Source organism: Microcebus murinus, chromosome X (genome assembly GCF_040939455.1).
Source record: "Microcebus murinus isolate Inina chromosome X, M.murinus_Inina_mat1.0, whole genome shotgun sequence".
Classification (NCBI taxonomy): Eukaryota; Metazoa; Chordata; class Mammalia; order Primates; family Cheirogaleidae; genus Microcebus; species Microcebus murinus.
Genome location: NC_134136.1, coordinates 77,880,964 through 77,902,017, shown reverse-complemented (window position 1 = coordinate 77,902,017; position 21,054 = coordinate 77,880,964). Strand labels below are relative to the sequence as shown.

At 40.0% G+C, this 21,054-nt stretch overlaps 1 protein-coding gene across 3 annotated transcripts in view; it reads left to right on the top strand.

Moving 5' to 3' along the window:
• Nucleotides 1-20,318, top strand: part of PHF8 (PHD finger protein 8) — a 113,676-nt gene extending 93,358 nt beyond the window's left edge. The window contains exons 20-22 of one of the 3 annotated variants that reach the window (XM_012756847.3): nt 12,649-12,758; nt 16,468-16,804; nt 17,767-20,318. In XM_012756847.3, the coding sequence (XP_012612301.1) occupies nt 12,649-12,758; nt 16,468-16,804; nt 17,767-17,855 (536 nt within the window). In that variant the 3' untranslated portion in view covers nt 17,856-20,318. Of the gene's footprint in view, nt 1-6,666; nt 12,759-16,467; nt 16,805-17,766 lie in introns of those variants that run through there. The other 2 variants (XM_012756852.3, XM_012756853.3) reach the window with 2 other exon arrangements.
• Nucleotides 20,319-21,054: the final 736 nt, after the last annotated feature.

Below are 21,054 nucleotides of genomic sequence, written 5' to 3'. Positions count from 1 at the left end.
TAAACCAATAGGATGAAACTATAGGGCAGAGCTACTTTAGTTGCTGTTCATGGACTTTTAGAATTTTGAATCTTCTAAAATTGTATTAAAATTTTATGTAAATGCATGTATATATGTATTTATATTTCTTTAGCTAATAACTTTTATCATATTTTCAAGGTGAGTTCTTAACCCAAAAAAGATGGAGACATTCTACTAAAGGTATTCCCATTAAAATCAGTAATAAGACAGCCTGGTACTGGCACAAGAACAGAAGCATAGATATCTGGAATAGATCTGAGATACCAGAGATGAAACCATCAGTATATGGTAATCTAATCTTTGATAAAGCTGACAAAAATATACATTGGGGAAAAGAATCTCTCTTCAATAAATGGTGCTGGGAAAACTGTCTAGCTACATGCAGAAGAGCAAATCAGGATCCCTACCTCTCACCTCTCACAAAAATTCAATCGAGATAGATAACAGACTTAAACTTAAGGCATGAAACCTTAAGAATCCTAGAAGATGATATTGGGAAAACCCTATCAGACATTGGCCTAGGCAAAGAATTTTTGAGGAAGACCCCCAAGGCAATCACTGCAGCATCAAAAATAAACAAATGGGATCTGATCAAATTAAAAAGTTTCTCCACAGCCAAGGAAACCATCAGTAGAGCAAATAGACAACCCACAGAGTGGGAGAAAATATTTGCTTTCTACACCTCTGATAAAGGTCTAATAACAAGAATCTGTCTAGAACTTAAAAGAATTAACAAGAAAAAAGCAAACAATCCCATTAAGAAATGGGCGACAGAAATGAAAAGAAACGTCTCCAAAGAACACAGAATAATGGCATGCAAACATATAAAGAAATGCTCAACTTCTCTAATTATTAGAGAAATGCAAATCAAAACGACAATGAGATACCACCTAACCCCAGTAAGAATGGCCTGTATCAAGAAATCCCAAAACAACAAATGCTGGCAAGGATGCAAAGAGACAGGAACACTCCTACACTGCTGGTGGGACTGCAAGTTAGTGCAACCTTTGTGGAAAAGAATTTGGAGATACCTCAAACAGCTAGAAATAGAAATACCATTTGACCCAGCAATAGCATTGTTAGGCATCTACCCAAAAGAGCATAAGACATTCTATTATAAAGACATCTGCACCCGAATGTTTATAGCATCACAATTCACTATTGCACGGTCATGGAAACAACCCAAGAGCCCATCAGTTCATGAGTGGATAATTAAAATGTGGTATATGCTCACAATGGAATATTACTCAATCCTAAGAAATGACAGTGAGCTAGCACCGTTTATGCTATCCTGGATTAAGCTTAAGCCCGTTATCCAAAGTGAGGTGACACAAGACATGGAAAATGGGCTCTACATCTACTCGCCATCAAATTGGTACTGACTGATTAAAACTATGGTTTTCAAATTGTGGCAATGCTCACCAGGGATTTGGGGGGGGACCCAATCTAGGGAGGTGGTGAGTATTTTGTAGGGGAAGGGCATAACTCTAACCCTTCTTAGGGAGAGGCAAAGATATACAATGTAACCAAAATGTCAAAAACAAAACAAAACTTTTTATTGGGTGGTGGGCAGGCGGGAGGAGGGAGGAGGAAAGGTGTGTATGCTTCCATAACGTGTGTGATGCACACCACTGGGGGATTGGACACATTGGGGGGAGGGCGGGAGGGCAGGAGCAATATTTATAACCCTAACGATATTTGTACCTCCATAATATGATGAAATAAATTTAAAAAAATCAGTAATAAGAAAAATGTGCCCACTAACACCTCTAGTTTATAGTATTCTAGAAAAGTTCTAGCCAGTGTCATTAGAAATGAAGCAGAAATAAGAACTGTAACTATGAGAAATTAAGAGACCAAATCATCCTAATTTGAGCTGTCAGGGTGGGAATCATATTCATTTTTGGCCATGATTATATCTGTAACATCATGCATCATGCCTGGCATATTAGAGATATTTAATAAGTAATCTTGATATGTGAAAGGAAAGATATGATTTTATAATAGATATAGAAAATTGAGATATGATATGATTATGTAATATATTAGCAAATGCAAGAGAATCAATTCAAAGCTTATAGAACTAATACGAGAATTCAACAAATTGTGTAATCACTGTATATAAACCAGATATACAAATATCAAGAGTTGCCATATTTAGTAATAAACAATATACTGAGAAAAAATACTATTGATGATAACAATAAATATTAATATGTGAAATATACAGGAATAATCTTAAGAGGGTATGTGTAGAACCTACATGAAGAAAACTTTTTAAAAGAATTTATTTTTATTTCAGAGTATTACAGGGGTACAAATGCTTTGGTTACATAAATTGCCTTTGCACCACCCGACAATTATGCCCATATCACAGACAGCATGCACTGCATCTGTTAGATGTGGATTTACCCCTAACCCCCACCTGCCTGACACCTGCTTTCCATATGTGGATGTTTGTGTTGATCAGTTAGTACCAATTTAATGGTGAATACATGTGGCATTTGTTTTTCCATTCTTGTGATACTTCACTTAGAAGAATGGGTTCCATATCCATCCAGGATGATATAATAGGTGGTTCATTATTTTGTTTTTATGGCTGAGTAGTACTCCATGGTATACATATACCACATTTCATTAATCCACTCATGTGTTGATGGGCACTGGATTGTTTCCACATCTTTGCAATTGTGAACTGTGCTGCTATAAACATTTGAATGCAGGTGTCTTTTTTTGTAGAAAGTCTTTTTTTTCCTTTGGGCAAAAATACCCAGTAGTGGGATTGGTGGATCGAATGGTTCTACATTTAGTTCTTTTGAGGTATCTCCATACTACTTTCCATAAAGGTTGTACTAGTTTGTAGTCCCACCAGCAGTGCATGAGTGTTCCTGTCTCTCCATATCCATGCAAACATTTGTTTTGTTTTGTTTTGAGACAGAGTTTCACTCTGTTGCCTGGGCTAGAGTGCTGGGCATTAGCATAGCTCGTAGCAACCTCAAACTCCTGGGCTCAAGCTATCCTTCTGCCTCAACCTCCCAAGTAGCTGCGACTACAGGCATGCACCACCATGCCCGGCTAATTTTTTTTCCATTTTTGGTAAAGACAGGATCTGGCTCTTGCTCAGGCTGGTTTCAAACTCCTGAGCTCAAACAATCTGCCCGCCTCCGCCTCCCAGAGTATTAGGATTACAGGTGTGAGCCACCGCTCCTGGCCACAACATTTGTTGTTCTGGGACTTTTTTTTTTTTTTTTTTTTTGAGACAGAGTCTCACTTTGTTGCCCAGGCTAGAGTGAGTGCCGTGGCGTCAGCCTAGCTCACAGCAACCTCAAACTCCTGGGCTGGAGCGATCCTTCTGCCTCAGCCTCCCAAGTAGCTGGGACTACAGGCATGCGCCACCATGCCCGGCTAATTTTTTTTATATATATATCAGTTGGCCAATTAATTTCTTTCTATTTATAGTAGAGACGGGGTCTCGCTCTTGCTCAGGCTGGTTTTGAACTCCTGACCTTGAGCAATCCGCCCGCCTCGGCCTCCCAAGAGCTAGGATTACAGGCGTGAGCCACCGCGCCCGGCGGGACTTTTTGATAAAGCCATTCTCATTGGAGTTAAGTGATATCTCATTGTAGTTTTCATTTGCATTTCCCTGATGATTAGAGATGTTGAGCATTTTTTCATATGTTTCTTGGCCATTAGTCTATCTTTTTTTTGAAAAGTTTCTGTTCATGTCCTTTGCCCACTTTTTAATGGGGTTGTTTGATTTTTTTTCTTGCTGATTTGTCTCAGTTCTATACAGATTCTAGTTATTAGCCCTTTATTGAATGTATGGCATGCAAATATTTTCTCCCATTCTGTAGGTTGTTTGTTCGCTCTAGTGATAGTTTCTTTGGCTGTGCAGAGCTTTTTAATTCAATCAGGTCCCACTTATTTTTGTTGACACTGTTATTGCTTTTGGAGTCTTCATAAATTCTTTGGCTAGGCTGATGTCTATAAGAGTTTTTCCAATATTTTCTTCTAGAATTCTTACGGTTTCACACCTTAGGTTTAAGTCTGTTATCCATTGTGAGTTGATTTTTGTAAAAAGTGAGAGGTTCAAATCCTGTTTCAGTCTCTACATGTGGCTATCCAGTTTTCCCAGCACCATTTATTGTATAGGGATTCTTTTTCCCAGTGTATGTTTTTGTCTGCTTTGTCAAAGATCAGATGGCAATATGAGGATGGTTTTATATCTGAGTTCTCAGTCCTGTTCCATTGGTCTATATCTCTATTCTTGTGCCAATACCATGCTGTTTTGGTTATTATATCCTTGTAGTATAGCTTGAAGTCTGATAAATTGATGCCTCCAAATTTGTTCTTTTTGCTGAAGGTTGCTTTAGCTGTACTGGGTGTTCTCTGGTTCTATATGAAGCGTAAAATTATTTTTTCTAGATTTGCGAAAAATGTTGTTGGTATTTTAATAGAGATTGCATAGAATCTATAGATCACTTTGGATAGTATAGACATTTTAACAATGTTGATTATGCCGACCCATGAGCATGGTATGGTTTTCCATCTGTTTACATCCTCTGCTGTTTCCTTCCTTAGTGTTCGTAGTTCTCCCTGTAGAGGTCCTTTACCTCCTTAGTTAAGAAAACTTCAAAACTTTACTGAGGAACATAAAGCCTGAATAAATAGGTGTGCCATGTGCCTGGTTATAAAGACTAAATGTTTTAAAGGGTCGTTTTTTCCAAATTAATTTATACATTTAACACTATCCTAAATAAAAAAAAAGGAATTTTGTGGGGAACTCATTCTAAAAGTAATTTAAGAAGTAAACATGTATGATTAGCTTACTGGTAGAAACAGTAAACAAAATAGAAATTAACCTTTTTAGATATTTAAATATACTATATGCTACAATAATCACAATCACAAGAATAATCAGTAAATATTTTTCCTTTACTTTTGTAATTGTTTTTGAGAAAGGGTTTTGTTCTGTCTCTTGGGCTAGAGTGCTTTGGTGTCATCATAGCTCACTGCAGCTTCAAACTCCTGGACTTACAGGATCCTCATGCCTCAGTGCCTCCCAAGTATCTATGACTACAGGTGCACGCCTCAATGCCTGGATAATATTTCTATATTTTGTAGAGACAGAGTCTTGCTCTTGCTCAGGCTGGTCTCAAATTCCTGAGCTCAATCAGTCCTCCTGCCTTGGCCTCCCAGAGTGCTAGGATTACAGGCGTGAGCCACCATGCCTGGCCCCCTTTCTTGAAAAATTTTTGTTATGAAAATCTTCAAACATACAGAAAATTAGAGATGGTAGTACCGTGAACACCTATATATGTCCCCCAGAATTAATAATGAACATTTTGCTGTATTTGCTTTATTCTTTTTTTTTCTTTTGAAGCATTTTAAGCAAAATTTCAGACATCATGACATCTCTAGTTCCTGGCTGATCTTCTGATTGTTTCATCATCCATTACTGAAGATGAGATATTAAAGTCTCCAAAGATATTATTGTTGAATTATATATTTCTCCCTTCAGTTCAGTTTTGTTGTTAGGTACATATATATTTGTAATTGTTGCAGCCTCTTTATGGATTGGACCTTTTATCATTATAAAATGCCCTTTTTTGTCTCTGATAACAATTTTTGTCTTAAAGAATGTTTTGTCTGATATTACGATACTCATTCCAGTTTTTATTTGGGTACAATTTTCATGGTTGTCTCTTTTTCCATATTTTCATCTTCAATATCTTTGTGTCTGCCAGTCTAAAGTTGTGTGTCTTATAGATAGCATATAGTAGGACCATGTTTGTTTTATACAGTCTCCCAATATTTGCCTTTTAGTTGGAGAGTTCAGTCTATTAATAACTGATGATGTAGGATTTACAGTGTCTATTTTGCTATTTGTCTTATTCCTTTTTTGTTCATCAGTTCCTCCATGACTGCCTTCTTTTGTGTTTAATAGCCATTTTATACTGTCTCATTTTATTTATTTATTTTTTTATATTAAGGGGGTACAAAGCTTTTTGTTACATGGATACCTTTTGTAATACTTTTGTCCAGGCTATAAGTGTGCCCATCACCCAAATAGTGTTCATTGTACTTGTTAGTTAAGTTTTAACTCTTCCCTACCTTCCCTCTCCCTACTTCTTGATTTCCAACAACTTTTACTTCTTTCTGTGCCCAAGTGTGCCCATCAATTAGTTCCAAATTATTAGAGAGTACGTGTGGTGTTTTTCTATTCTTGAGATACATCACTTAGAATAATGGTCTCCAGTTCCATCCAAATTGCTGCAGAAGACATTAATCATTTCTTTTCATGGCTGAGTAGTACTCCATGATGGGTGTGTGTGTGTGTGTGTATGTGTATGTGTGTATACACACACCACATTTTCCTTATCCAGTCATGAATTGTTGGGCACTTAGGTTGATTCCACATCTTTGCAAGTGTGAATTGTGCTGCGATAACCATTCAAGTGCAGGTGTCTTTTTGATAAAATGACTTCTTTTCCTTTAGGTAGATATCCAGTAGTGGGATTATTAGATGGAATGGTAGGTCTACTCTTAGTTCTTTGAGAAGTCGTGATAATGTTTTCTATAGAGTATCACATTTTAATTCTCTTTTTTTCTATGTATATTTGTCTGTTTGTTTCTTTGAGACAGAGTCTCACTCTGTTGCCAGCTAGAGTGCAGTGGCGGCATCGTAGCTTACTGCAACCTCAAACTCCAGGGCTCAAGTGGTTCTCCTGCATCAGCCTCCCAAGTAGCTGGAACTACAGGTGCGCGCCACCATGCCTGGCTAATTTTTCCATTTTTAGTAGAGACATGGTCTTACTCTTGCTCAGGCTGGTCTTAAACTGCTGAGCTCAAGCAATCCTTCAGTCTTGGCCTTCCAGAGTGCTAGGATTACAGGCATGCCCACCATGAGGAGCCAATTTCTATATATATATTTGAATTATTTTCCTAGTGGTTGTCCTGGTGAATAACATCTTAATTGATACCATTCTAATTCACATTAATATCAATTTAATTTCAATACTAAACAAAACGTTGATCATATAGCTCCATTATCCTTCTCCTTTATGTTATTGTCTTAAGTTATATCTTTATACATTGTGTTCGTGAACATAGAATTATAATTATTGCTTTATGCAGTTGTCTGTTAAGCCAGATAAAAAACAGATTACAAACAAAAATACATTCATACCGTCTTTAAATTTTACCTATCTAGTTACCTTTACCAGTGTTCTTTATTTCTTCATGTGGATTCAGTTTACTGTATTGTGTCTTTTCATTTCATCCTGAAGGTTGCCCTTTGGCATTTCTTATAGTACAGGTCTACTAGCAACACACTTTTTGATTTTGTTCATCTAGGAATGTCTTGATTTCTTTTCTTGAAGGATAGTTTTTCTGGATTTAGTATTCTTGATTGTGATAGGGTTTTTCTTTTAGCACTTTGAATGTGTCATCTCACTGCCTGTAGCCTCCATGGGTTTTGATGATAAATAAACTGTCAGTTCTATTGAGAATCCCATTTATATTATAAGTCACTTCTATCTTGCTGCATTGAAGATTCTGTCTTTGTCTTTGGTTTTGGTTATGACGTGTGGCCTCTTTGAGTTTGTCCAGCTTGGAGTTTGTTGAGCCCTTGAATGTATAGATTGTTTTTTTCAAATTTGGAATGTTTTTAGCCATTATTTCTTCAACTTAAGATAGTCTTTCCTGTTTCCTTTTCTCTGTTATTCTGAGAGTCCCATATGCATATGTTGATAAACGTGATGATGTTCTTCAGGTCCCTTTGACTCTGTTCATGTTTCTTCATTCTTTTTTTCTTTCTGCTCACAGACTGAATAATCTCAGTTGACATATCTTTTCAAGGTCACTAATTCTTCCTTCTATCTGCTCAAATCTTCTGTTGAAACCCTGTAGTGAAGTTTTCATTTTAGTTATTTTACTTTTTTTCCATGGTTGTCAGTGGTGCATGTTATTTTATTTTTTTACCTATTTGGTTTCTTTATATAATTTCTGTCTCTATTGGTATTCTCTATTTGGTAAGATGACATTCTCATACTTTCCTGTAGTTCTTTAGACATGATCTCCTTTAGCCTTTGAAAGCATTTAAAATAGCTGATTTAAAGTCTTTGTCTGGTAAGTCCAACTTTGTCTAGGAAGTCAAAGACAGTTTCTGCTGATTGCTTTTTTCTTGTGTACGGCTATACTTTATTTCTTTGTATGTCTTATGATTTTTTTTTTGTTGAAAACTGAACATTTTGAATATGGTAGCAACTCCGGAAATCAGATTTTCCCCACTCCACTCCTCAAGGTTTATTGTTGTTGCTGTTTATTGTAGTTGTTGTTTATAAAGTGACTTTTCTGAACTAATTCTGTAAAGTCTATATACCTTTTGTGTCTGGCCACTGGTGTCTCTACTTATTTAGCTTAGTAGACATCTAATGACTGAACAGAAGTTTCCTTAAATATCTGCCACCAATGCATCTAGTATATGCTAAGTAGCTCTGTGTGCATATTGGGGCATGCCTTTGACACTCAGCTAGGCAATTTACAACTCTGCCTTAGCTTTTATTTCCTGCTTCTGCAGATTTTGACTTCTCAGTCAGGCAGAGGTGAGTTGCCTGGGGCCTTCTCCAGTCTTACAGCCTTTACCAGTCTTATAGCCTCTATGCTGCATGTGGCTTTCTAGATTCCCAGAAATGTGTGGGAGCTTTTTGAATCCTCTATGGACATGTCATTCTTCAGCTTTGTTTTAAGCATTTGGGTTAATCAATTGTTGGCCACAACTATTAACCCTCATCTTAAGCAGCTGTGACATAAACACTTGGCTTTCAACATTTTTTAGAAATTCCCTCCCAGGGATTGAGAGGCTTTTAGCACTATGCTTTGAAAGAAAGTCCCAACTCTTTTCTGCTAAGTATATTACTGGAAATGTGGGCTGTTATTTTTCAGTGCTACCACTGAGCTGAGGAAAGGTGGATGTGTTTAGGGCAAGTTAAAATACCACAAAGCTCATTATTATTACTGAGATTCAGGTTGCTACAAGCAACCTTAATTTCCAGAGTTATTGAAAAAATTTATTCTGCCAATTTTTGCTAGTTTTTTTGTTTTTATTGAGGAATGAATTTTTGGAAGTCCTTATTTTGCCATTTTTATTGATGATGTCACCCATCATGACATCTCATCCTAAATATTGCGATGTGCATCTATTTAAAAATGACATTTTCTTCCATAACTATGGTACCATTATATGACACCTAAGCAAAGTAACATTTATTTCTTAATATCATCTGATATCAAATACTTCCATTTGAATGCCAAATAATTCAAATTTCTCCCAGTTTTACCAAAATTATCTTTTTTTTTTTTTTTGAGACAGAGTCTCCCTTTGTTGCCCAGGCTAGAGTGAGTGCCATGGCGTCAGCCTAGCTCACAGCAACCTCAAACTCCTGGCTCAAGCAATCCTCCTGCCTCAGCCTCCCAAGTAGCTGGGACTACAGGCATTCGCCACCATGCCCGGCTAATTTTTTGTATATATTAGTTGGCCAATTAATTTCTTTCTATTTATAGTAGAGACGGGGTCTCGCTCTTGCTCAGGCTGGTTTCGAACTTCTGACCTCGAGCAATCCGCCCGCCTCGGCCTCCCAGAGAGCTAGGATTACAGGCGTGAGCCACTGCGCCCGGCCTCCAAAATTATCTTTTATAATTAGCTTTTTCTAACTAAGATCCATTCAGTGACTACCTATTACATTTGGTTAGTATAATCTCTTAGTCTTGTTCATTATTTAAAATTTACTATGATAAATTTCAGACATATATAAAAGTAGAAGGATAGTACATAAACACCCATATTCTCAGTAGCTAGATTCTATTATTGTAACATTTTGCTGTAGTTCCTTCATCTATCTGTCTATAGTTTTTGCTGAGCCACTTCAAAGTAATGTGCAGCCATCATAACATATTTTAACCTGGAGTACTTCAGTATCTCCTAATAATGACACCCTCCAGTATAAGCACACTATGTTTTTCATGCTTAATAAAGTTAATAATTCCCTAAGATTTTCTAATACCTAGTCCATAACCAAATTTTCCCAGCTATTCCCTAAAAATATTTTTATAGCTCCCCTTCCACACACAAATAAAACAAAACAAAAACCCAAGGAAGGTCCTCTCCCCCAGCATTAAGCACCACTTTCTCATGTTCGTTTATTCTCTGGGCCAGGAATTTGGAAAGGGCACAATGGGGACAACTTGTCTCTCTACTCCATGATGTCTGGGGTCTTAGCTGTAAAAACTATGAAGGCTAGGGGTGACTTGGTTGCCAAGAGTTTGAATCATCTAAAGTCTCATTCACTTACATGTCTGGTGCCTGGCCTGGGAGGACTCAAAGACTAAAAGTGCCAACATGTGGCTTCTTCATGTAACTAGCTTCCTCACTGCCTAGTAAGGCAGTCAAGGCAATAAAACTTTTTACATGGTGTCTCGGGTCTCCAAGCGTGAGTATTCCAGCAAACAATGTGGGAACTGAAATTGCCTTTCCTGACTTAGCCTCAGAAGTCACACAGTATCACTTATACCTTCAGTTCAAGAAGGGGACACAGACCCCACTCTTCAGTAGGAAAGGTGTCAAAGAGTTTGGGGCCATGTTTTAAACCCACCACACATATAAAACTGTAGAGAACAGTATAAAAGATATCCAAGTATCCATGACCCAAAATTATGCACACTTTTGTTAGTTTTACTTTGGATCATATTTTAAATAAATAAAATGTAACCTTTGAAGAAAGAACTTCAGCCTCCTGAGTTGCCTATTCTAGACTCTGCATACTGCTTATCCAGAAATTTTCCTTTATAATAGCAATAGGTAACCACTGAGTTTTTAAATCTAGGTTAGCCCTACCACACCTTTTTTTTCTGTGACATTAGCTTTTTTCTTTAAAATAGAATAGTACAGTAAACTCCCATATATCTACCAGTGAGAATGAATAATTATCAATATTTTTCTATATTTGCTTCATCTATCATTTCCTTTTTCCTTAAATTGATTTTTGCTTCAAAGCAAACCCCAAATATCGTGTCATTACCCCAATGTATTTCACTGTGTATTTCTAAAAAATATGGACATTTTTCATATATCCACAATCCTGTTATACATAACAAAATAATGATAATTCAATAATTATTTGATGTTACCTAATTCCAAGTCCTTAACCAAAGTTCCTAAATTGTCTAACCACAAAGGTTATTTTTAAAATGGATTTTTAAAAATCAGGATCTAAACAGGGTCCATGTGGCATTTGACTGTCATGTCTTTTATGTTTCTCAATCTAGAGCAGTCCCCTCTTTGTTTTATGCTATTGATTTGTTGTAGAAACTGGTATAATTGCCCTGTAGTGTGTCCCACCTTCTAGACTTGTCTGCTTGCCTCCTTGTGACATTGTCTTTTTTAAGAGACTAAACCAGTTACTTCATAGAATGTTTGCTTGTTTTCTCATGGTGTCATTTAACTTGTTTTTCTATCCCCGTGTTTCCTAAACACTGGAAGTAATATGAATGCTTGCTTGATTTTTTTTTTTTTTTAGCTCTTTAACAAACCTACTTCTCAGGTAATGCTGTGTATTTCCTATTGTGTTACATCAGGAGGTGCTTGAAGTTGCCCTGTCTATTAATAACAATAAAGTTAATACTTAGTTATGGTAGTGATCTCTTGATCTCATTATTGTAAGGTTTTTCTTCTTGGTACTAGCAAGTAATCTGTGAGGTAATACATTGGTACTGTGTGAATATCCAATCCCCTAAAATCAGTTGTTTCATTAGGACTTCCACACTTGTGATTTTCTAATTCTGTTATTCCTTCTACATTTATTAGCTGGCATTTTCTGTAAAGAAGATCTGTCTTTCACCATCTGGGGCTGTTTGGTTATCCTGAAATACACTTCTTTTGAAAGGTGGGATGAGTATTTTTTGATTCAAAGTTGGTAAGGCACTATAAGAGTTATACAAGAAGATGGTCTTCTTCGGGAACTCATAGCCTATTTGGTAGACAGAACAACACACATCAAAATTAGAGAATGAGACAAGGTGGTATGTGCTATGTATCAAGTAATTTGTATGGATCATAAGTTCAGAGGAAAGAGAGTTCAATGGGACCACAGATGTCCTAGAGGTTTTGCCCAGGAGGTTGATTTCCTGGGCAGGTTTGAAGGATGGGCAGGTTTTGAATAGGCAGACAAAAAGGAAGAGGGTACTCTAGACTGTGTAGATAGTGAGAATGAAGGCACAGGGAGAGAAGATGAGTTGTACATGTTCTGGAGGTGTAAGAAGAAGCCATTTGTCTGGAGAAGCTGAGAATATGGATGTGGAAATAAGGTTGGGGAGGTAGGTAGGCCAGGAGCAGAACATGGACAACCTTAAATGCCAATTCAGGGAGGTTAAATTTTTATGCTTTCATCAGTGTGTGCTTTGGGTGAATTAGCTTCTTATATGATAGGAAGTAAAATCTGGCTTTATAAAAAGCTAGAAGCAGGAAGACTTAATCAGACCACCTTTGGGGAACTTGGAGAGGAGGAATATGGTTGACACTCTCATAAATGTCTTAGAGAGTGACACTTTCTCATTCTGTTTCCCCTGCAGCCCGTGTGACCCCAACTCTACCGAAGCAGGACCGTCCTGTACGTGAGGGGACCCGGGTAGCTTCCATTGAGACAGGCTTGGCTGCAGCAGCTGCAAAACTGGCCCAGCAGGTAGGTGTTGGCACCTTAGGTCATGGCCCTGCAACTGATTGCTGTTTGACTTAGAGCCTCAAAACTCTGACCTTCTGGCTCATAGGATCCCACCATTGTCTTAGTGGGGATTGGGTAACATTTAATCTTTATCCTTGGCAGTATCCCAGCCCCCCCATCTATATCTGCATTCCAACTCAGTGACAAGCTACCCATCACACAGTTGACAAGATTTGGGATGAACGAAAATATGGTGCTAGAGAAAAACCCTTGCAGATACCACTTGCCTATCTTGGTGTGTAAAAAAGCCTTTCAGATGGGAAGGATCAGGTCCATCCTTTGCCCTCAGATAAAGTCCTGAGGAAGCAATTTAGCCGGGCACACTCAAGTTTTCAGCCCCCCAGCAGCATTGGAATTTGCTCTATTAGAGGTTTTCTTATCCTCTTTACCAAATACTATTATCTTGATCTTCATCCCTTGCTTTTCAAGAAAACTTCACTCACTGTTTTTTGTCCTAAAGGGTCATCTTCACTAAAATCAAGTTCACCTCCTAGCATTACAGTTTACAAAATTCCTTAATGTGTGTAATGTGATAAGCAACTCTAGGAGCATTTGGAGGTGAATCTTCTGGTTCTCTCCTTAGCTCCTCATGATGCCACATCCTACAACTTAGAGCAATACTGAGCATCTGCTTTATGTTAGGTACTTCCATGTACAATGTCTCATGTAATCTTCCCAGTATCCCTGTTCAATAGGTGATATTTTCATCATTTTACAGGTGAAGAAAATGAGGCTCTCTTTAAGTGACTAGTCCAGGATAATACAGCCAGTAAATGGAGGAAACAAGATTCAAACTCATATCTTTTAACTTCAAATTTTGTGTTATTTGCTATTTAAATAAAATGAAATAGTTAAATGTTTATATAATTAAGTAATTAAATCCTATTTAAATAAAATTTAATAGAATGATGTTTTTCATATGATGTTATATGGAGCTCTAGAGTTGCTTAGAAATGTCTTAGAGGCTATTGTTGGGAGCCAACAGACCAAGGAGGCCAGGTGATCCTTTAGCTAGAACTTCTCTATGTTATGTATATCCCAATGCCATGTAAGATGTAATTTAATAAAAAGGGGTTCTACTGCTTTAAATAAATGGATAAATTACTTGAAAGTGAAAACTACTCTTAGTACCTTTTAAGGAGATGAATTCTGTTTGGATTTATCAGAGACAACCTCAAAGAAGAGGTTTTGAAATTGGAGAGGGGTTTTATAGGCTAAACTTTTGGTTGGAGACAGGGAAGCATTCCAGAAGGGAGCTCCTTGGTACAGTATACAAGGCCCTCTTGATCTGGTCTCTAGTCACCTCTCCCTGACCTCCTGCCAACCCTTCATGCATACTCTTTATACCAGCCACACTGTACTACAGTACTCATAGTTCACTCAGTGTTATCAGATTGTCTCATGCCTTTGTGCCTTTGCACAAGCTGTTCCTTCTGCTCCTTGGGAATCATACCCTCTCAGATGCCTTACCTAACAGCCGTTTATACTATCTACCACCACTTTATTTCAGTAGCTGCCGCCTTTGCTTCCATAGTATTTTCTCATGGTACTTATGATCATAAGTGTATTTTTCTTTGTCCCTTATTAAACTATAAATGCTTCAAGAGTGGGGATATATTTAAGTTGAAATCCCCACTATGGTAAGCATATGTGTTTAGTCAGTGTTGGGGCGAGTAAATGTATTAATGAATGAACAGATCTTTCTGGAATGGAGAATTCATGCTGGGGGATAGGATAAAAAAAATATTGGTTAAAAGAATGGATTCTGGAGCCAACCTGCCCTAGGCTTGAATCCTAGCTCTACCACTTGGGCAAGTGTTTTAATTTCTCTTTGCCGTAGTTTCCTTATAGACTTTGCCTTAGGATTAAATGAGGTAATATATGTACAAGCTCTTAGAATGGCACTTGGTACAGAGTAAGTACTATAGGCATGTTAGCTTTTCATTATTATCATTATGGGTTAGCTAAGTATAAGCAGCCAGACTGTGGAAGACCATGAATGTCAGGCCAGGGAATTTGAACGTAAGTGGTGACCTGCCAACAGATTCTAGAGAAGGGAATTGGGCAAGGTGAAAGTGCTCCTATCTTAAGACAGTCTAGTCATCTGTGGGGGTGTCTGGATAAATTATATGTGAAAGAGATTGGCAACAAAGGTAGGAAAATTTAGGCTAAGTGATCCTAGATATGAAGAGGTAATTTGTGGAGTCAGATGAAAGAAAAGGGGATAGAAATGTAGTTCCTGGTATGGGTGGAGTAGCAGTGTGGCTGAGGGAAGAGACTCTGAAGCCAAATGGCTTGGATCTGAATCCCAGCTTGGCTACTTATTCATCCTGTAACCTTGGGAAAAATGACTTACCCTCTCTGTGCCACAGTTTCTTCATCCTCAAAATGGGATTATAATTCTTACTTCTCAGGTTCATATTAGTATTAAATGAGTAATTATAGAAGAGTACCTGGCATGTATTACTAATATTATTATTCTTATCCACCAGAAATTCCTATGGTAGCCACAGCCTGTCAGATCTCTTCCGAAGGCAGGAGTAGGCCTGTGTTGCAAGAGAAGGCAAAGAAATGTAATCACTGAGTTGGTCTGTGTGGCTGTGTAGCATTTCAGAAGGTGAAGTTGTTCACACGCTCTCAGTACCACTTTTCCAGGTTCTCAGGGCTCCAGATGCCCACCATACAGGTACCCACTATGCAGTGGATAGTAGATCTGTAGAGCAATGGATGACTGAAATTCAAGGTATTGGTAGAAGTGACCCAACTCCTTACCTGTCCGTCCCATCCAAAATTAAGGTTTTTAGACCTGGTGACCTAGAGGATTATTAGATTATTATATCCTCTGCTGAAAGAAAAAGACCAGCAAGAAGAAGAAAGCCATTATAAGAGATGAAGATAGAATAATAATTTACCACTTGTTGAGTACCTACTATGTGCTATTTTTACATCATTATTTTATTTAACATTTCCAACAACCCTGAAAGCAGACTTTTTTACCCATTTTATAGATGAGACAGATGAGATTGAGAACGGTTAGTAACTGTGACTAAAACCATCCAATATACGGAGCACAAGTCTGGATTTGAACCCCGGTATTTCACTCCAAAGCTAATAATCTTTCTATTCTAAGATGTTCCGTTTTGAGAAGTTTGCAGAGTGTGTCTTCAGATAGATCTGGTTAAATACTAGACTTAACTACTTTTCATCTGTGAGGCTTTGGGCTCAAGTTACTTAATATCACTACACCTCAGTTTTCTCATCTGTAAAATAAGGGTTTTTTCCTTCTTAGGGCTCTTAAGAGGATGAAATGAGATAAAGTATATAAAATGCTTCTGCTGCTGTTGTAAATTTAGTTAGTATTATTAGAGGTGTCCACGGTCCACCTCATTAGTGGCAATGCTAGGCCAAAACCCTAGTCTCCAAACTCATTTACAGTTCTCTTGCCATTGCACTAACAAGTGGCATGATGGCTTTAAGGATGATGGCACCAAAGAGATGACCTCAGGTATTGGAAGGCCTATGTGTTGTGTGTATATCCAGGAATAGACTTGGTGGGGGTAGAGAGGGGTTGGTGGGCTATAGAACCATAGTGACCACTGTCTAGTTCCTTTTTTGGGAGATTTTCTTCTTTTCTCTACTCCTGAATCTCTCCTTGCACTTTGTGTTTTAGGAGCTTCAGAAGGCCCAAAAGAAGAAATACATCAAGAAGAAGCCTTTGCTGAAGGAGGTGGAACAGCCTCGCCCTCAAGACCCCAATTTCAGTGTAACAGTACCAGCCCCAACTCTGGCCACTACACCACAGCTTCTGACCTCCTCCTCACCCCTGCCTCCTCCTGAGCCTAAACAAGAGGCCCTGTCAGGAAGTCTTGCTGACCACGAGTATACTGCTCGTCCTAATACCTTTGGCATGGCCCAGGCAAACCGGAGCACCACACCTATGGCCCCTGGTGTCTTCTTGACACAGCGGCGCCCTTCAGTTGGCTCCCAGAGCAGTCAGGCAGGACAAGGTACAACAGCCATATGGTTGTAGAACTGAGGGATCTTAGGGCCACCTGCTCCACATTCTAAGTGCTCTAGTAGATGAGAATACTAGGGAGGGACACTGAAGGCCAAACTTAGTGTCCAAATGGACACTAAGACCAAACTTGATCTTGGATCAAGTCCAAGATCTTGGACTTGATCTTATGAGCCATAGAGAGACATTGTCTGATTTTAAGTAGAGACAAGAATTAGGTTTGAGTTTAGAAAGATCCTTCTGGTGGCCAGAGTGAGAACTCTAGAAAGAAGGTACATATATAAGTTCAGGCAGGAATAAAAAGAGGAGGCTAAGGCTCTGGCAGAGGAAATAGGGAAGGGGTAAACTGATTAAATATGAAGGTGATCAAATAGGATGTGGGAGGTGATTTGATGTGGGAAGAGAGAAACAGGCAAGAGAGAGTTAGGAGATTCAAGCCCACCTTTCCCTCACTTAAGCCCTTAAAGTCCAGTCCCTAGAGTATGTAGCTCAAGGGTGCTAAGGTTGGTGTGACATTGAAGGTTGATGAGGGTAGAAGTTTCTACTGAAACAAGGCCCTGGGGATGGCAACTTCAGGGCCACTGAGCTAGAATGATTAACCAGGCACTTGTCCAATCCTGGTAGGCAGGATAAGAGGGCATGGAAGCATATTCACCTCCCTTCAGAATTTTGGGAGGAAAATGACTGGGATCAAAGAATTCATTGGGGAAAAAGAACCAGGCAAAGTATAACCAGAGAGTCTGTAGCTGCTGCAGGAGGTTGTAGAAGGAAGAGGCAAGGCAGTGGTGAACGAAAGTAGTTAAGGAAAGCTTCTCACCTGATGTGGCCTAAGGATGGGGAAGCTTTGTGGGCAGAGAAACAGAGGAGAGGAGGTGGCCTGAGGGCAGTTGGTGCCAGAGTTGCTTCTGAAGCCTTTGCTATAGCCCTTGCTTACTTTTTTCCCTTTTCCCACAGGAAAGCGTCCCAAAAAGGGCCTGGCCACAGCAAAGCAGAGACTCGGCCGTATCCTGAAAATCCACAGAAATGGCAAACTACTTCTGTGAGCCCTCTTGTGTCCCACCCTCCCACCCCTTCACCCCCATTGCCTTCTCCTTTGTCAACTCTCGGGGTGCTCCTGGATCCTATCTGCCCCAGACGAGGTGCTGAGGTGCATTGTCCTGCTTTCTTGGGACTGACCAAAGGCACGGACTTTCCCATGGACCCCTCCCCCAACTCCCTCCGCCACTTTCATTTGAGCATCCTGCCTTCTTTCTCCATACCTCTGAGTAGCAGGTAAATGGAGAGGTTTCCAGCTGACTAGTACCTTATTTTTTACTCTTCCAGCCCATTTCACTTTCACCTGCTTTGTCCTTTATTCCTGTCCCTCTCTAGAGCTGAAAGGCAGGATGAGGAGAGGCATGAGGAGAGCCTGAGCCCTTTGATAGTTCTCTGGCCACAAAGTGGGAAGCCCAGGGCTCAATACTCTGCAACTCCAGCCCTATCTCCAGAAGCCTACCCACCTCCACCCATTCTTCCTTCCCCTACGTCCCCCTAGTCCAGTGGATGTGCCCCACCTCCAGGCTCATTCCTGGGAGAAAGCTGTGGTCCCTGCCCCCTCTTGCCAAATACTTCATGGAAATAAAGAGGAGGGCCCAGTGTCTCCTTACTGCCCCACTGTGGGCCATTTCCGGAGGTGGCCTAGAAAGGCTGACCAAACTTGTCCTGATGAGAAGAAAAGAGATTCCTATCACTTTTCAAGGTGGAGAGAGGACAGGCACCCAAGCCTTCGACCATGATTTTGTAGCCCATTGGAAGAGGCTACTTTTGGCTGGCTACACATTAAGTCCCGTGGTGAACTCCAGGGATTTGTCTGGATTTTGAGGTCCTGTAGAACATTATCCATGTGGCTGTGGCTGGGCTCCAACAGGTGAAAAACATCTCCCAGAAACCTGAGAGTACCTGCCACTGAAGCAGATAACTCTGGTCCAACAGCCTGCTCCCTGTACCTATACCACAGAGCACAGCCTGGACCTTCTGGAGGGGGTATGGCAGGACAGCCCACCCCCAGGTCCTCCTCTGTGCTGCTTTCTCCACTGAGGTCTTGGTCTGAAGAAGACCTCAGGACTCATATCTTCACTCCTTGGCCTTTGCACTTCTAAACGACAGGTCACCATTCAAGCAAAGTGCAAACAGGCCACTCAGAGCCCAAGCCAAGGAGAAGAGATGCCCATCTCTTGAAGGAGCAGAAATCTGATCCTCCCTCCCCTTCTCTTTCCTTTGTGGATCATTTCCATTGTCCAGACAGTGCCCCCACCTCCCACCTGTCTTGCCTCACTGGCAATCTGGACTTGATGGATAATGGCTCTCCTCCATTTGGCACTGCCCAAGTGGAGTATTTCTTTGCCCTCTACCACCCACTCCAACCTCACCCCAGCTTGCCCAGTGTTTCTAGGGAATTCAGCAGCTACCATGCAGGCCACAGGGAATTTGTGAGGCTTCCTTTGTTGTCTTTGTGTCTGCAGTTTGTTTTTCTTTTCTCCATAGCCCCGCCTCTACTCCTTCCTTGGAAGCAGGGGCTCCTTTAGCCCATTTGCTTTTTCTACCTTGGGGACCCCAGAGGCCAAGCAGTTCTCCATCTAGTCACACCAAAGGCAAAAAGCCTGGCTACCTCCCTTCTAGCACATGAGGTCCCTACTCCCCTCCTCTCTGTTTCTATCCAGCTTTGCTTATTTTTGGGATTTCAAGGCAGCAGAGGGTAGTGGGGGGAGAGCAGGAGAAGCCTCTGTCCCTTTGTAGGCAACTGCCTGACTAGGCACTGACTGCTATAACCAAGACCAGGTCCTCAGGCCTTTTGCCCATTAATAGCCCCTCTTGATCTTTCAAAGGCAGCTAATTGCTAGCAAATCCCCCTGATTGCCAGCCTCTTTCACCTCTGTTTCTTTGTTAGAACTTTCTGTGGAACTGAAACCCAGCCTCCATTTGACTGGGTTTCATTTAGTTGAGCCTGTTTGTTTTGTGTTGTTTCCAATGGAAAGCAAGTTTACCCTCAGAGTTAATGCTTTTCCAAAGAGGCTAATGTTTTGTTTTTGTTTTTGTTTTCTTAATGTTTCAGGTTTAAGTGAAGTGAGTTGGTGAGGGGTTGGGAGTGGTAGTAACCAAGGTTTAGAACATGGTGAGATAGTTACCTCTGATCTCCAATCCCCAGCAGAGAACTGAGGGTTCGGATAGGGGGTAGGGAGAGAGGATTTCTATTCACCTTTAATATATTTTTACAAAAAAGCAAACAATTTAAAAACAAGCCCACTGCTTCTGTACATGTCTAAATATATTTTTAGAAGTGGGTAGGATTGTGAATTTCTGATGCAGGGCCTTTTTATAAATAGGTTAGAGTAGCATCATCCAGACTTCTCTGTTGTTGTTGTTATTCTTGTTTCCCTTGTTTTTTCTTATGTTGTGTTACTAATGTAATTTATATTTTTTTTAGATCCTCCCTTTCCTAGAGAGATAAAAGTGATTTATCTTGGCAATTGGTTTGCTTGGCATTCTTCTTTTGGTGGTGGTGGTGGTGGTGGTGGTTGTATGGGGTCCAGGAGTGCTGCCTTGTCTTTGGAGCACTTCCCTGGTGCCTAGCCTTACACCTGAGGTGGGAAGGGGATAGGCTCCCTGCTCTCGGGAGGGATACACTTCACACATACGAAGCAGACAATCATAAGTAGAGTGAACAGAAAAGAATGGATGCAACAATTCAAAGGGGCCTGACAAATTCGATGGGAAGGCTTTCCATAGCTTCCACGTGCTGTTTTCACTATCTACACTTGTGTCCTGTGAAAGTGGGATTTTTTTCCCTTTCTCTAACATCTCCTGCAGACACTTGTGGTACATTCTGGACTTGATTACTGTGCTTAGGGCCAGTACAAGGGATAGGATATGATAGTCAGAGCTAATACATCACGCTTGTTTCCTTGTTCCAGGCACTGCTGTTAGTGCTTTATATATATTGACTTGGTTCATTCTCACCACCATCTTCATCCTATTGATGAGGAAACAATGTAACCTTCCTACATCACATAAGGAGACTGAAACTTGCCAGTGGTCCTCCACAGCAGGATCTGCCTGATTCTAAAACTCATGTTCTTTCCCCTTCATATTAGAAAATCCTTGGAGGCTCAATCACCTAACAGCTCTTTATTATCTGTTGTGTGTAAGATGCAGCATTGAGAGTTGTGTCCTGAAGAGAGCCCCCAGGGTGATAGGAACCCGAAT